We start from the raw sequence: 12,044 nt of genomic DNA on the forward strand, positions 1-12,044 counted from the left end.
TATTCATAGTAACTCGATCCTCGCCATAATCTTAAGTATTGAATTTGAACCCATTTACACGATATCCCTTATATGTTTTGACTGATCTAAGTGGGCCTTTCGCAAGACTCAGAATATAGGGATTCGTACATGTAGCTAGGTCCTTCACCTGCAGGACAGTAAACATTTACATGAGTCAGCAATTAAAACGAACGAGAAATAAAAGAAGATGTAGGTTGCCAATACTTACATGTCCTTCAAACCAGGATGCAAATTCCCTTTCTAACTTTCCTTCAACTTCGATCCGCGTGATTACGGGGTTGATTACGTGCAATTCGTCTTCGAAAACACTTTCAGAAGAATACATGAGAATTTGTGAGCTGGCGCATTAAATTTTGTAACTCAGTAATACATTGAAATGTGTAGAAGCAATGTTTACTCTCTGTAAGGTTCGATTTCCGCACAATTCAAAAGGACGTAACTCCGGGCGGCGACATATTCAGACTCGTCCAGATGTCTTTTACGGCAGGCGCCTATGGGTTCCCCAACTATTCTGAAAATTGAAAGTCGGTCGACATCATCATCCATATCAGTATCGAATACCTCATTTCTTTGCAGTCGACAGGGTAACGTCGGATCACCATCCGTAAAATAAAAAGACGCAAATTTTGTTGTTTCCTCCATTAGGTATCCGCTACTAATGCAGCCTTCCACCCGATTTTTGTTGGATACCTTTTTTTTCAATTTCCGCAAATATCTGTTCAATCATGAATTGATTAATACAATTAAACACTTCAAACAAAAACCGATGAATATAAAAGATATATATTTACATCACCTTTCAAATGGATACATCCACCGATACTGAACCGGTCCACCCATTCTAGCTTCGTATGGCAGATGTACAGGAAGATGTTCCATCGAATCAAAAAAGCTGGGAGGAAATATGCGTTCCAACTTGCAAAGTATCTTCGGGATTTCTTCTCCCATACGTTTTAGATCCTCGCCCTTAAGTGATGTAGCAGTTAACTCCCTAAAGAAGATACTCAACTCTGCTATAGGCTCCCATATCTCTTTTGGGAGAAGCTCACGCAGCGCAATTGGTAGGATTCGCTGCATAAACACATGACAGTCGTGGCTTTTCATGTCCATCATTTTTTGTTTGGTTGAATCAACACACCGAGACAAGTTTGACACGTAGCCATCCGGGAATTTAATTTGCTGAATCCATTCTAGCAATAATTTTTTTTGTTCCTTGTCCAGAGCATACAGTGCCTTCAGATATCTACCAGTAGTTGGGTCTTGTGCTAGTTCTGGACGATCGCAAAAATTATTTAACTCTGCCCTAGATTTTGCATGGTCCTTAGTCTTCCCAGGAACATTCAGCACGGTATTGAAAACGTTGTCAAAACATTTTTCTCGATATGCATGACATCCAAATTATGCCGAATCACATTTGTTCTCCAACACGGAAAATCCCAAAATATACTTTTTCTGTTCCAACCACACTTCTTCGACAAATCGGCATTAATAACTTCTGCATGGGGCTCATATGCCCTCCTAAGCCCTAGGTGGTCCACCTCTGCCAACAGTTTATCTCCTGTTTTCACCCTACGAAAATGGTTTTTTTCTTGTTTACCTTTTCGAAAATCTATGAAATTTCGACGAAAACGGTGCCCCGGAGGTAGAAACTTTCTGTGGCAGTCAAACCACGATTGTTTACCACTCTTAGTAAGCGTGAATGCATTCATATCTTCCATGCAATATGGACATGCCAATCTACCTGATGTGCTCCAACCAGATAGCATTGAATAGGCCGGAAAATCATTAATTGTCCATATAAGGGCTGCTTTCATCTGAAAGTTCTGACGCTTGTGAATATCAAAGGTCCGGATCCCAGATTCCCTCAATTGGTTTAACTCTGCTATCAACGGCTGGAGGAAAATGTCCATAGTGTTTTTCCGATTATGCGGACCCGGGACAAGTATTGTTAAAAACATGAACTCATCCTTCATGCACATGCCTGGAGGCAGATTATAAGGCGTAACAATTAACGGCCATGAAGAATAAGGTGACCCGAAACTGCCAAACGGTTGAAACCCATCAGTGCATAAGCCAAGTCTAACATTTCGAGGTTCGTCAGCAAAATCCGTATGCAACTCACTAAACCGTTTCCAAGCTGGAGAATCAGACGGATGGCATATTTTCCCGTCTTCCATTTCATGTTCGGCGTGCCATGTCATATGCCCAGCTGTGGCTTTCGAAGCATACAACCTTTGCAGCCTTGGAGTAATTGGAAAATAAAACATCTTCTTATATGGCACGTTAGCCTTTCGTTTTCTGGAAAAATTGCTTTTGGTAACTGGTTTCCACCGTTCGTGGCCACAAACTTTACAGCACGTTAAAGCCTCATCTTCCCCCCCAGAAAAGCATGCAGTTGTAAAAACAGCATTCAATAACCTCCACCGGCAACCCCAAACCTTTCACCAGCTTTTTAATTTTAGCAAAATTCGCTGGCATCTTGTTCTCCTCTGGCAGCAATTCTTGCATTAAACTACAAATGTCGTCAATTAAAGCAACTGAACCCTGATGGCGACATTTAATATCCAATATGTTAGTTGCTGCGGACAAAGGGGAATGTCTGTTATTCCCGGGCCATATTTCTTCTTCCGCCGAACGCTTCAGATCATAAAATCTCTGGGCTTCTTGATTAGGAGGCTCTTCATCAGTAAACATTTCAGGACCAGCTACATCGATCACCATTCTCTAAACTGCATCAAAACCGTCCTCGTCATTTCCGTAGTCAAACTGATCGTAATTACCCGGTGGCTGTGCCCAAGGAGAAGGATTCAGGACAATTCCCTCACCGTGATGAACCCACACTTGGTAATCTTCAACAAACCCAGACTGCAACACATATAACTTGACATCTTATGGATCTCGGTAATTTGTGTTTCTGCATTTTCTCCTAGAGCACGGGATTTGATTTTTGCCCCACTATTACATTCAGGATGTCGTAAAGCAAAGTCGACAAACTCCTCAACCTTATCAAAAAATCCTTCCGCTAGCAATCCATTACTATGTCTAATATACATCCAACTGCGGTCCTGATTCATCTATGTTGCACAAATAATTAGGTGGTTTACAGGCTCAAGGGTAGCAACGTCAATGTAATTGACTGCTAAAAGGGTATGGACCTATCCCATTCACAAAACTGGCGCCCCGTAACGCGACCACCATATATGTGTAGGAACGGAAAAAAATATTCGGCAGCCTTCCAGCGTCGTTCTCCTTAAGTGCGCTATGTACTATATCCCGAGTAACGCTGATTAAATATTCCGTGAAGAACAAGCGTTACGCGGTATATAGCAATAGGCATGCGGAGAACAAACGCTAGAAAAACCAAAAAATATTTTTCTACCGTAACTATGCATATATGTTTTTGGCAATCAGATTACGGAAGCACGAGTTTTGCGAACTGTACAATCCCGTGTCGTTCAATAGATTGAACACACGAGACGGGAAATCTACGGCTAGGATTACGATTTTATTCGGTGGGAATAAAATCGTGTTTAATTAATTAATGTGAAGTGTTTTTAATCTAACTAGGTAAATGAAATACAAAAAGAAATAAAACCTACTTGTTGTAGGGCAGAACCTCACGCCAACGCTGGATCTCGGTCAGAAAAATCGGAGCAGGCGTCTACTGTCACCGGCTACCAGGAATGCACAGCAGAGAGAAGTCTACAATAAAATTTTAATCTAATTGTTATTATTTTCTAATCTAATTGTTATTATTTTCTAACGAAAATCAGACAACATTTCCCCTAAAAATGAGCATCGCCCATTTTTCATGGAAAACCTGCAAGCAAATAAAACATATACGAAAACATCCAACATACCAATTCAAGTTAATGTTTTCAATTTAAGATAATTCTCAATTAATCACAATTATTTTTAATTACTAACGCAAAAATAACACAATTGAAATCTAATTCACCAAACGTCTAATAATTACTATTTAATTATAAAATTACCAAATATTATAAATTTAGCCTACAATTACAAATTAATTAAGTAATTAAACAGTTATTTACTAAGTACGTATTAAATTAACCTTACTTAACACATTTGACCTAAATTAAATATGTTTATCAATTAGGCTTAATTAACCGGTTAATTACTAATTATTTAAAAATGAAACGGTTATTTACCAAATAAACCTAATTAGGCTAATATATAATCGATTTTGAATAAACTAATTAAATAAACCTAATTAGGCTATTATCAAACCTAATTTAATTTTAAAAAACACCTAATTTAATTTAATCTAACCTAATCTAAATAAACTAACTATTTAATTTAACCTAATCTAAATAAGTTTAATTTAATCTAAACTAATCTAAATAAACACCTAATGTAATCTAACCTAATCTAAATATACTAACTATTTAATTTAATCTACTACAATTATAATAACTTAATTTAATTAAAATCAAATTTTATAAAAACTAACCTAGGTGGACGGCGGCAAAACTGCAGGCAGCAGCAAGCGGCGGCGGCGGCAGCGGGCGGCAGACGGCAGCGGGCGGCAGTGGGCGGCAGCGGGCAGCAGTGGGCGGCAGCGGGCAGCAGCTATTTTCAAAAAATTAAAAAATTAATTACATATATATACAATAAAAACAAAATAATAAATAAAAACGTTAGTTACTTGAAATGGCAAACTATCCTGACGGATTCCTTAATCCGTCGGCAAAGACAGTCGTAAAAAAGGCGGGAGTTTCCTTTGCCACTTCGCGCCTCAACTTCCTGGGAAATTGGCGACGGATTATGACTTCTATCGGTAAATGTCCCGACGGCTATGTAATCCGTCGGCAATATCTGTCGGCAAAAATGCGGGAGTGTGCTTTCCCTCTTCCCGCCTCAAGGTCTTGGGAAATTGGCGACGGAATTTTATCCGTCGCCGATTTTCGTTGGTAATGTATTATATAGCGACGGAAATTGCGTCCGTCGGTAATTTTCATCGCTATCTTCGGACATTCTAGTAGTGTATCAAGACATGACTCGAATCCTATGTTACTGCAATAGTTTACTAGGAATCCTTATGACTTCTAATACAACTTACTTATCACATATCAAAAACAATACTTCAGACATTCAAGTCCTAGAACATTGCTCTGATACCACCTTTGTCACGACCTGATTTCCAACCCGAAACCAGCGCTAAGGGAATGGGAATGGTTGTTCTGAAACCCGTAGCATGCCTAAAAACCACTATAATTTTATTTTTTTCGCAAATATAATAATAGATCATATCTCATATACAATCCGCTTTTAGAAAATATCATTAAAACATTTTTTTCATTTAACGAAAAGACAATTCTGAAATATTCAAATAAGCAAAATACGTTTTCAAAAATACTGGTAAATAACTCTATTATTTAACCCATGCTTCTTTCTGAAAACATGTGTGGTAATACTGAATACCACGGACTTAGCTCTTATGCCTTATCTCAAAGACAGTCCTGTTTCAAACCATACAACCTAAATAATATGTTTAATAAAATATCTCAAACACCTTTCATTTCAAAAGAGTTATATTAAACATATTAAGTAATCACACAGCAGAACAGATACATAAGGCCAACAAACCTATATACAGTGTTTTGGCAGACCAAAAACATAAAGCCTGGCCTATACGTAAAGGGACAAAAACTAGATATTAAATGCCAAGTATGTAGCTACCCGGCTAATAATCATGGACGGTCCTCGACCTTTGCACTAAGCTTCCCTAAACCCCCTCACCTTTCAAAAGCTTCACTAAACCCCCTGACCTTTATGGCGGCGCCATTCACGGCCCTTCTGAAAAAAAAAAACACAAAATCGCGGCGCCGCCAACGATTTAATCGTTTGCATGCGTTTTCCTCGCCACCTGTCGACCCACGTGACTTGTCCACTGTCAGTTGCAACAGTCCCTCCCTCTGACATGTCGGTTGACTTTTCAAATTTTAAAATCAAAAAAAAAATTAACCGCTCGGTAAATTTTCTCTCTCTTTCATCTTCTTTCTGACATACTCTTTCTTCTTCATTATATTTGTTTTTGAAATCAGTCTTTTTCTATTTCCCATCTCCTCTGACCTAGACGTTTGTCATCGTCGTTTGGTTGCTCTTCATTTTCTCTCGTTCTGTAGTTCGCCTGCGTTGCATTTCGAGGAAGAACAAATCCGGGTATGAAAAAAAATGGTTGATCAATTTTTGTAAAGTTAGTGTCATGTGCACACTTTTTTGGTATTGATATCTTTATATGGTAAAACAGGCTAAGAAGATAATGGGAAAAGAAAAGATCTTCTTCGGCAGTGATGAGACGAAAGGGAAGAAACGGCCAGGTTCGAATTTTAATTTTAGTGTTTAGGGTAATTTTGTTGGTTTTTGGGTATGTGTTTTTGGGTACTTGAAATTGTGATTTTAGGTTTATTGTAAATTTTTAGGTTTATGGGTATGTTTTTTGGGGGGAGTTATTCTCAAGTTGGTTGTAAAATTTGTTGATTTGTTTTGCATAATGTCTGTGAATGAATGTCTCCATATTGTTTGTTTGAACAGCCCGTACTGTGGAAGTGGATTCTCAGATCCTGGAAATTGTTCTGCACTATGATGGAGAATTTGGAGAAGGTGGTTATTTGTGGGGCGACGTGTGTGCAAGATGTTTTGACATTTCCCAACTGTCACTGAATAGGCTTGATTTGTGGGCCAAAAAAATTGGAGTGAAGGGGCTGGTTATGTATTATTGGAGGCAGCCAGAGTTGGACTATCATCGAGGGATAAAACCTCTTGAACATGATAGAGATGTTGAGGAGATGGCAAGGGCTGCACTAAAAGAAGGTGTGGTTGATGTCTACGTTCGATATTTAACCTCTGATGATGTGCATAATTTGGTGCCTGAGAGTGGACCCAAGTTAGAATTGAAAGAAATTGAAGAAGATGGTCCATTTGAGCCAGTTGAAGATGGTCCAGTGGAGGCAGTTGAAGATGCCGCGGGAGTTGAAGAAGGTCCAGGTGATGAATTATTGTTGCTAGAGTGGTACGGCACTGAAGATGAGGGCCAAGTAGAAGCCTTGGAAGTGGAGATTGCTGCTGCTGAAGGCCCATCTGATGTGGCTGAAGGTCCAGAAGAAGGGTGCAGCAAAAAACAGAAGAACAAATAAAAACGAAATAACAAATAAATGTAGCGTTGTTTTGTATTTCCGGATATTGTTGTTATTTTATTTTAAAACACTTATATGTTTTTTATATGTGCTATTTCATAATTTAGCATTGTTTATTATTTCCTGATATGTTGTTATCTTATTCAAAGACACTTATATGTTGGAAATTTTATAAATTTATTTTTAGAGAAATGAAATACGTATGGTTCATGCATGACCACTGTCTTTCATTCTTATACTTTTGTTCACATAAGGTCCCTGACTTTTTAAAATGGATTGAGTAGTGGACCCTGATATTTGTTACGCTGGACAAAAAAATATACATAAAACATATAGAACATACATTACTTACACTACTTACAGAACATGTAAAATATAATTCGTAAAGACATATAAACAAGCATAAAAGTAAGATTAATAATTGACTTCATTAAATATTCAAACATTTCAGAACGTTTAGAAAAAAATTACATTAACATCCATCTTCACCAAAATTAACCCTGAACAAGAACAAAAACAAGAACAAAAATATCCATCTTCACCAAAATTAACCAAAAAATACATAAACAAGACTACATAAACAGGTCATCCTCTTAAGCAAGCTCCGGTGCGCGATAAACACAAAACTCCATCTTGATCATACCGTCAGCAAAAAATTCGTGGTCACTATCAAGAAGGAACCCTGAAAAAGAACGATAGTAATTGCCGGTGCCTTGAATGTTCTGGGTAGTACTGTGAAACTTGTGACTTGAGTTGGCATTCACTTCAATTTCATAGGGGCAGCATCCAGCTTGTGACGGTGCAAGACAACAGATTGTAAGAATATTCCCATAAGAACACGTTGTGTTGTTCAGAACAAACACAATGTCTGTGTTTTCCTCTTGGAGAATAAAGAAATTATCATTCAGCCGAACAGAAACAGGGAATTTACGACCAAAAACAAACGGCTTCACAAAATCTTTATGCATCACTTTACAGTGAGCATAAATCATTTCAGAGGTTCCCTTAACATTGCAAACTTCAATGGGGCATGAGCACTCTATGAAAGAACAGAACTTTTCGTGGTTGCTCTTTTCGGGGTACCTCACAGTTGCTGGGCATCCATAATTCTTGAACGAGCAACAAACTCTCAAAGAGTCAGCAACATCTTCAAGAATCCGGTTCCTCATTCTTCTGATAGGCAGGGTGCAAGAATGGCACTTCTGAGTCTTCTCCGAGCATGAGTTGCATGTTGCATGCCCATTTTCACACTAAATTTAGTTACAGAAAAAAATACAATTATTAAACAATACAATTACAGAAATAAATAACAGTAAACGGTAAAGATAAATAAATGGGTAAAAACCTGAATAATTGGAGTTGTTAAGGGTTCACAGCATATTGGGCAATCCATGAGTTCCATATTAAGTGAAGACACAACAATATTATCGGACATCTTCTGGTTTTTCTGAGAATAAGAACAATTTGTGTAATCTGAAATGGTTGAATCAGTTGCTGTGGTTGCCTATTTAAATAAGTTACCATCATGGGCCCCTGGGCCCTCTACCTGCCACTGAGGGCTACCACCAGGATCTGCGGTGAACTTCCAACCATAATCAATGATTTTAGCAAGCTTCTTTCTGATCTTTGGGCACAGCTCACCCTCCATGTTTCCCCCAAACTTCTGCTTGTCATTAATCCTCTTCATAAGCTGCGTCCTTATCATTTCGAACATTGTCAACACTGGCTTCTCTCTTGCAGCAAGTATGTACTTGTTGAATGCTTCAGCCAGGTTGTTTAGGAGGATATCACACTTAACTTCCTCTTTGAACAGCGCTCTACACCAGTGTTTCCTGTCCCTCTCTTTGATCCATTTGTAGCCAGCGTCATGTTTGTCTTCCAGAGCTTTCATTGCTCTATCCATGGCTGCTTTGTATGTTGCTGTTCCAATGTTCCAGATGAAGGGCTTCATGTGTTGCGTGTGAAATGTGCTCCTGAAATTGGCCCACAAATGCCTCCAGCAAAATCGATGCTCTGAATATGGGAACAACTCCTTCACAGCATTCAACAAACCCTGCACAAGCGCACGAAATATAATCACCCATGCAATCAATAACACACCCTATAGTTTGTACATTATTCACCAAAGGACCCTGATCTTAATGTAAAAAATCTAATACAGCACATTAATCAAGATAGGATTGTACCTTTTGTTTATCGGACATGAAAACAGCGGCATTCGTAAGGTGCAGATCAACTGATAGTAGCCCAATAAACCACATCCAGGTCTCCGTGTTCTCCGTTTTAACCCAGGCATATGCTAAGGGGTACATACAGTCGTTTGGATCAATCCCTGTTGCAGAAAGAAGTTGACCACCGTATTTACCCTTCAACCAGCACCCATCCAGACAGACAATCTGTCTCATCCCATTCACGAAGGCCTGCTTCAACCCATCAAAACATACATACATTCCCTGGAACTTCCCCCTTGCTTCTTTAAACTCCACCGTGCTGCCTGGGTTGGTTCTCAAAACCTCCCTCTTATAGTCATACAGCTTCTCATATTGCCGGTCTTCATCACCCTCCAATTTGTCCAATGCTGCCACCAGCCTTGGTAGCCAATGGTTTACCCCTTACTTTTTTCACGGGAGTGGGATACACATAAGCTAAATCTTTGGGATTTGGTATCTCCTCAATTACAACATGTGGGGGCGAGGGGGGCGGAGGGACTAAAGCCTCAATGTCTTTAACGGTCAGTTTCCTAACATAGACATCCACTTCTCCGTCCCTCTTCCCAGCACTTGCCATTTCCATAGCATCATCGTCGTGATTTATCGGTCTAATCCAATCATGAAATTCCTTGTCTTTTTCTTTCCAGTAATAATCAACTAAGCCCTCAACTTTTTCTCTTTTCATCCATCTATCTAATTTCTTCATAGTCATACCAGACACAGAATAAACGCCGGTGGACACTTCCCCATCATGGTAACCCCATTCCCCCAATGACCCATTAATGTGAAGGTTGATTTGAAAAAATTCAAAACCTGGTGACACTGCAAACAGACAAATATTTAAACACACCAACAACCATCAAGCAACACAAAAATAATAGTAAATGCCAACCAACAGAAACGTGAAAACAATAAACAACTCGTACAAAGATTAAACAAATCAAACCAACTAGTGGTCCTACAGCAGTAAACAAACATAAAGCAACTTGTAGTCCTATGTCCAAAAGCGGCTAATAAATCAAAGCATAGAATAACAAACATTTACAGAAACCAAAGTACTATGTGGTCCTACATACCTTCCACCACTTCGTCACTATCGCTCTCATCCATTAAACCCCATCCAGCAGTTCCAGGTGGTCCCGTTCGTTCTCTTTCCTTTGATTTTCCTTTTCCTTTCTTTCTCATTTTTGTAATTCTTTCACTATAAAAACCTGTCACACAGAGAGCGTAAATACACCACGTTAATCAAACCCTAAACCACATGAACCAGATAACAAGAGTAAAAATCAATCTTTCTCACTCTAAATTTATGTTTTGTTCCTTCGTTATTTTTTCTTCTTCACAATGCAAAAACACAGAAAGCACGGAAGATGAACAGGCAATCGACGAGACAATGGCGGTGTGAAAATGAGAGTTTCAGAAGAAAAAAGGGAAGAGAATGAGTTTCAGAAGAAAAAAGGGAAGAGAAGAGAAGGATGAAAGAGTATGTCAGAAAGAAGATGAAAGAGAGATAAAAGTTACCGAGCGGTTAATTTTTTTTTTGATTTTAAAATTTGAAAAGTCAACCGGCATGTCAGAGAGAGGGACTGTTGCAACTGACAGAGGACAGGTCACGTGGGTCGACAGGTGGCGAGGAAAACGCATGCAAACGATTAAATCGTTGGCGGCGCCGCGATTTTGTGTTTTTTTTTTTCAGAAGGGCCGTGAATGGCGCCGCCATAAAGGTCAGGGGGTTTAGTGAAGCTTTTGAAAGGTGAGGGGGTTTAGGGAAGCTTAGTGCAAAGGTCGAGGACCGTCCATGATTATTAGCCTAGCTACCCAAAGGTATAAACAAATTCAGGTTCCTATCAGAGTATATAAATAAAGGAACACTGACATGGCTACTGGCATAACACTCCTATAACACACTATTGCAGTAGCTAAGAGCATAAAGTTATATGTACATGTCAAAAGAGGAGCTTCCCTAAACAGAAGAGTGGAAGCTCGAAACGACCCGAAGCTAATCACCTGAAAATATAAAACAACAGAGTCAAAAATATAAATATTTCTGAGTGAGTAAACAAGTTTACAATTAAATTCCAAAATCGCATATAGGTAAAATATCAGTATATAAAAATATTACCAGTTCGTCGATTCAAATGAAACCCTAATCCTATCATCACATTCTAATGTTATCTTAATTATATTAACTACAATGCATATGCTTAAATCTTGTTTAGTACAGGAAGAACTGAACACTTATACATCACAGCCATCTTAACTCTGTACATGGTTGTTGGGCCGTAAATTGAATTACTGCCACCTCAGGACTACCTGTTAGGTATAAGTCGCTTTACAAGCATTTGGCTACATAACCTAACCCTTAATAAGAATATTCTCATGGCATTTACCTCTCACTCTAGTTCATTAACACCGGTGATCACCTCAGTCCTATTGTTGCTCAATAGATAGCTCATCTCAGTGGATCTTCCTTGGCTAAGTCTTATACTTAGTGCGATTTCTGGATTTAAAAACAATTGAATACTAATATTCAAAAGTAAACAAATAAACTCACTACACCGCTATTTTTGATACTTAATCCTGAGGTATGTGTGTCATACTCCTTGTGGTAATGGTCTGACTGCTAGATAACTGGTCATACTAAACACACAAA

General features: G+C 38.7%; 3 protein-coding genes across 3 annotated transcripts; 1 reads left to right on the forward strand and 2 right to left on the reverse strand.

Annotated features, from left to right (window-relative positions):
* Positions 1 to 5,732: 5,732 nt before the first annotated feature.
* On the forward strand, positions 5,733 to 7,183 carry LOC126680162 (uncharacterized). Its single transcript, XM_056105989.1, has 3 exons — positions 5,733 to 6,207; positions 6,296 to 6,365; positions 6,580 to 7,183. Exons 2-3 carry the CDS (start codon positions 6,308 to 6,310, stop codon positions 7,179 to 7,181), a joined length of 660 nt encoding a protein of 219 aa, XP_055961964.1. The 5' UTR covers positions 5,733 to 6,207; positions 6,296 to 6,307; the 3' UTR covers positions 7,182 to 7,183.
* A 419-nt stretch (positions 7,184 to 7,602) lies between these two features.
* On the reverse strand, positions 7,603 to 8,692 carry LOC126680161 (E3 ubiquitin-protein ligase SINA-like 10). Its single transcript, XM_050375215.2, has 2 exons — positions 8,527 to 8,692; positions 7,603 to 8,431 (listed from the first exon to the last, which is right to left on the reverse strand). The coding sequence occupies exons 1-2, from the start codon at positions 8,614 to 8,616 to the stop codon at positions 7,775 to 7,777; spliced, it is 747 nt and encodes a 248-aa protein (XP_050231172.1). The 5' UTR covers positions 8,617 to 8,692; the 3' UTR covers positions 7,603 to 7,774.
* Positions 8,686 to 11,661, reverse strand: LOC126681832 (uncharacterized). The gene is made up of 8 exons (XM_050377388.1): positions 11,614 to 11,661; positions 11,268 to 11,398; positions 10,667 to 10,728; positions 10,468 to 10,602; positions 10,368 to 10,385; positions 9,820 to 10,213; positions 9,368 to 9,770; positions 8,686 to 9,234 (listed from the first exon to the last, which is right to left on the reverse strand). Exons 1-8 carry the CDS (start codon positions 11,659 to 11,661, stop codon positions 8,686 to 8,688), a joined length of 1,740 nt encoding a protein of 579 aa, XP_050233345.1.
* Between the last annotated feature and the right edge of the window lie 383 nt (positions 11,662 to 12,044).

Source organism: Mercurialis annua, linkage group LG5, assembly GCF_937616625.2.
Source record: "Mercurialis annua linkage group LG5, ddMerAnnu1.2, whole genome shotgun sequence".
Lineage (NCBI taxonomy): Eukaryota > Viridiplantae > Streptophyta > Magnoliopsida > Malpighiales > Euphorbiaceae > Mercurialis > Mercurialis annua.

Excerpts from the sequence above, each read along its gene's own strand:
- LOC126680162 (XM_056105989.1), top strand. The coding sequence starts at position 6,308 with ATGGGAAAAGAAAAGATCTTCTTCGGCAGTGATGAGACGAAAGGGAAG. Across the intron at positions 6,366-6,579 it reads GAAAGGGAAGAAACGGCCAG|CCCGTACTGTGGAAGTGGAT; the intron begins GTTCGAATTTTA and ends TTGTTTGAACAG.
- LOC126681832 (XM_050377388.1), bottom strand. The coding sequence starts at position 11,661 with ATGTACAGAGTTAAGATGGCTGTGATGTATAAGTGTTCAGTTCTTCCT. Across the intron at positions 11,399-11,613 it reads ATAAGTGTTCAGTTCTTCCT|GTGATTAGCTTCGGGTCGTT; the intron begins GTACTAAACAAG and ends TTATATTTTCAG. Across the intron at positions 10,603-10,666 it reads AAAGATTGATTTTTACTCTT|GTTTTTATAGTGAAAGAATT; the intron begins GTTATCTGGTTC and ends TCTGTGTGACAG.
- LOC126680161 (XM_050375215.2), bottom strand. The coding sequence starts at position 8,616 with ATGTCCGATAATATTGTTGTGTCTTCACTTAATATGGAACTCATGGAT. Across the intron at positions 8,432-8,526 it reads TAACAACTCCAATTATTCAG|TGTGAAAATGGGCATGCAAC; the intron begins GTTTTTACCCAT and ends AACTAAATTTAG.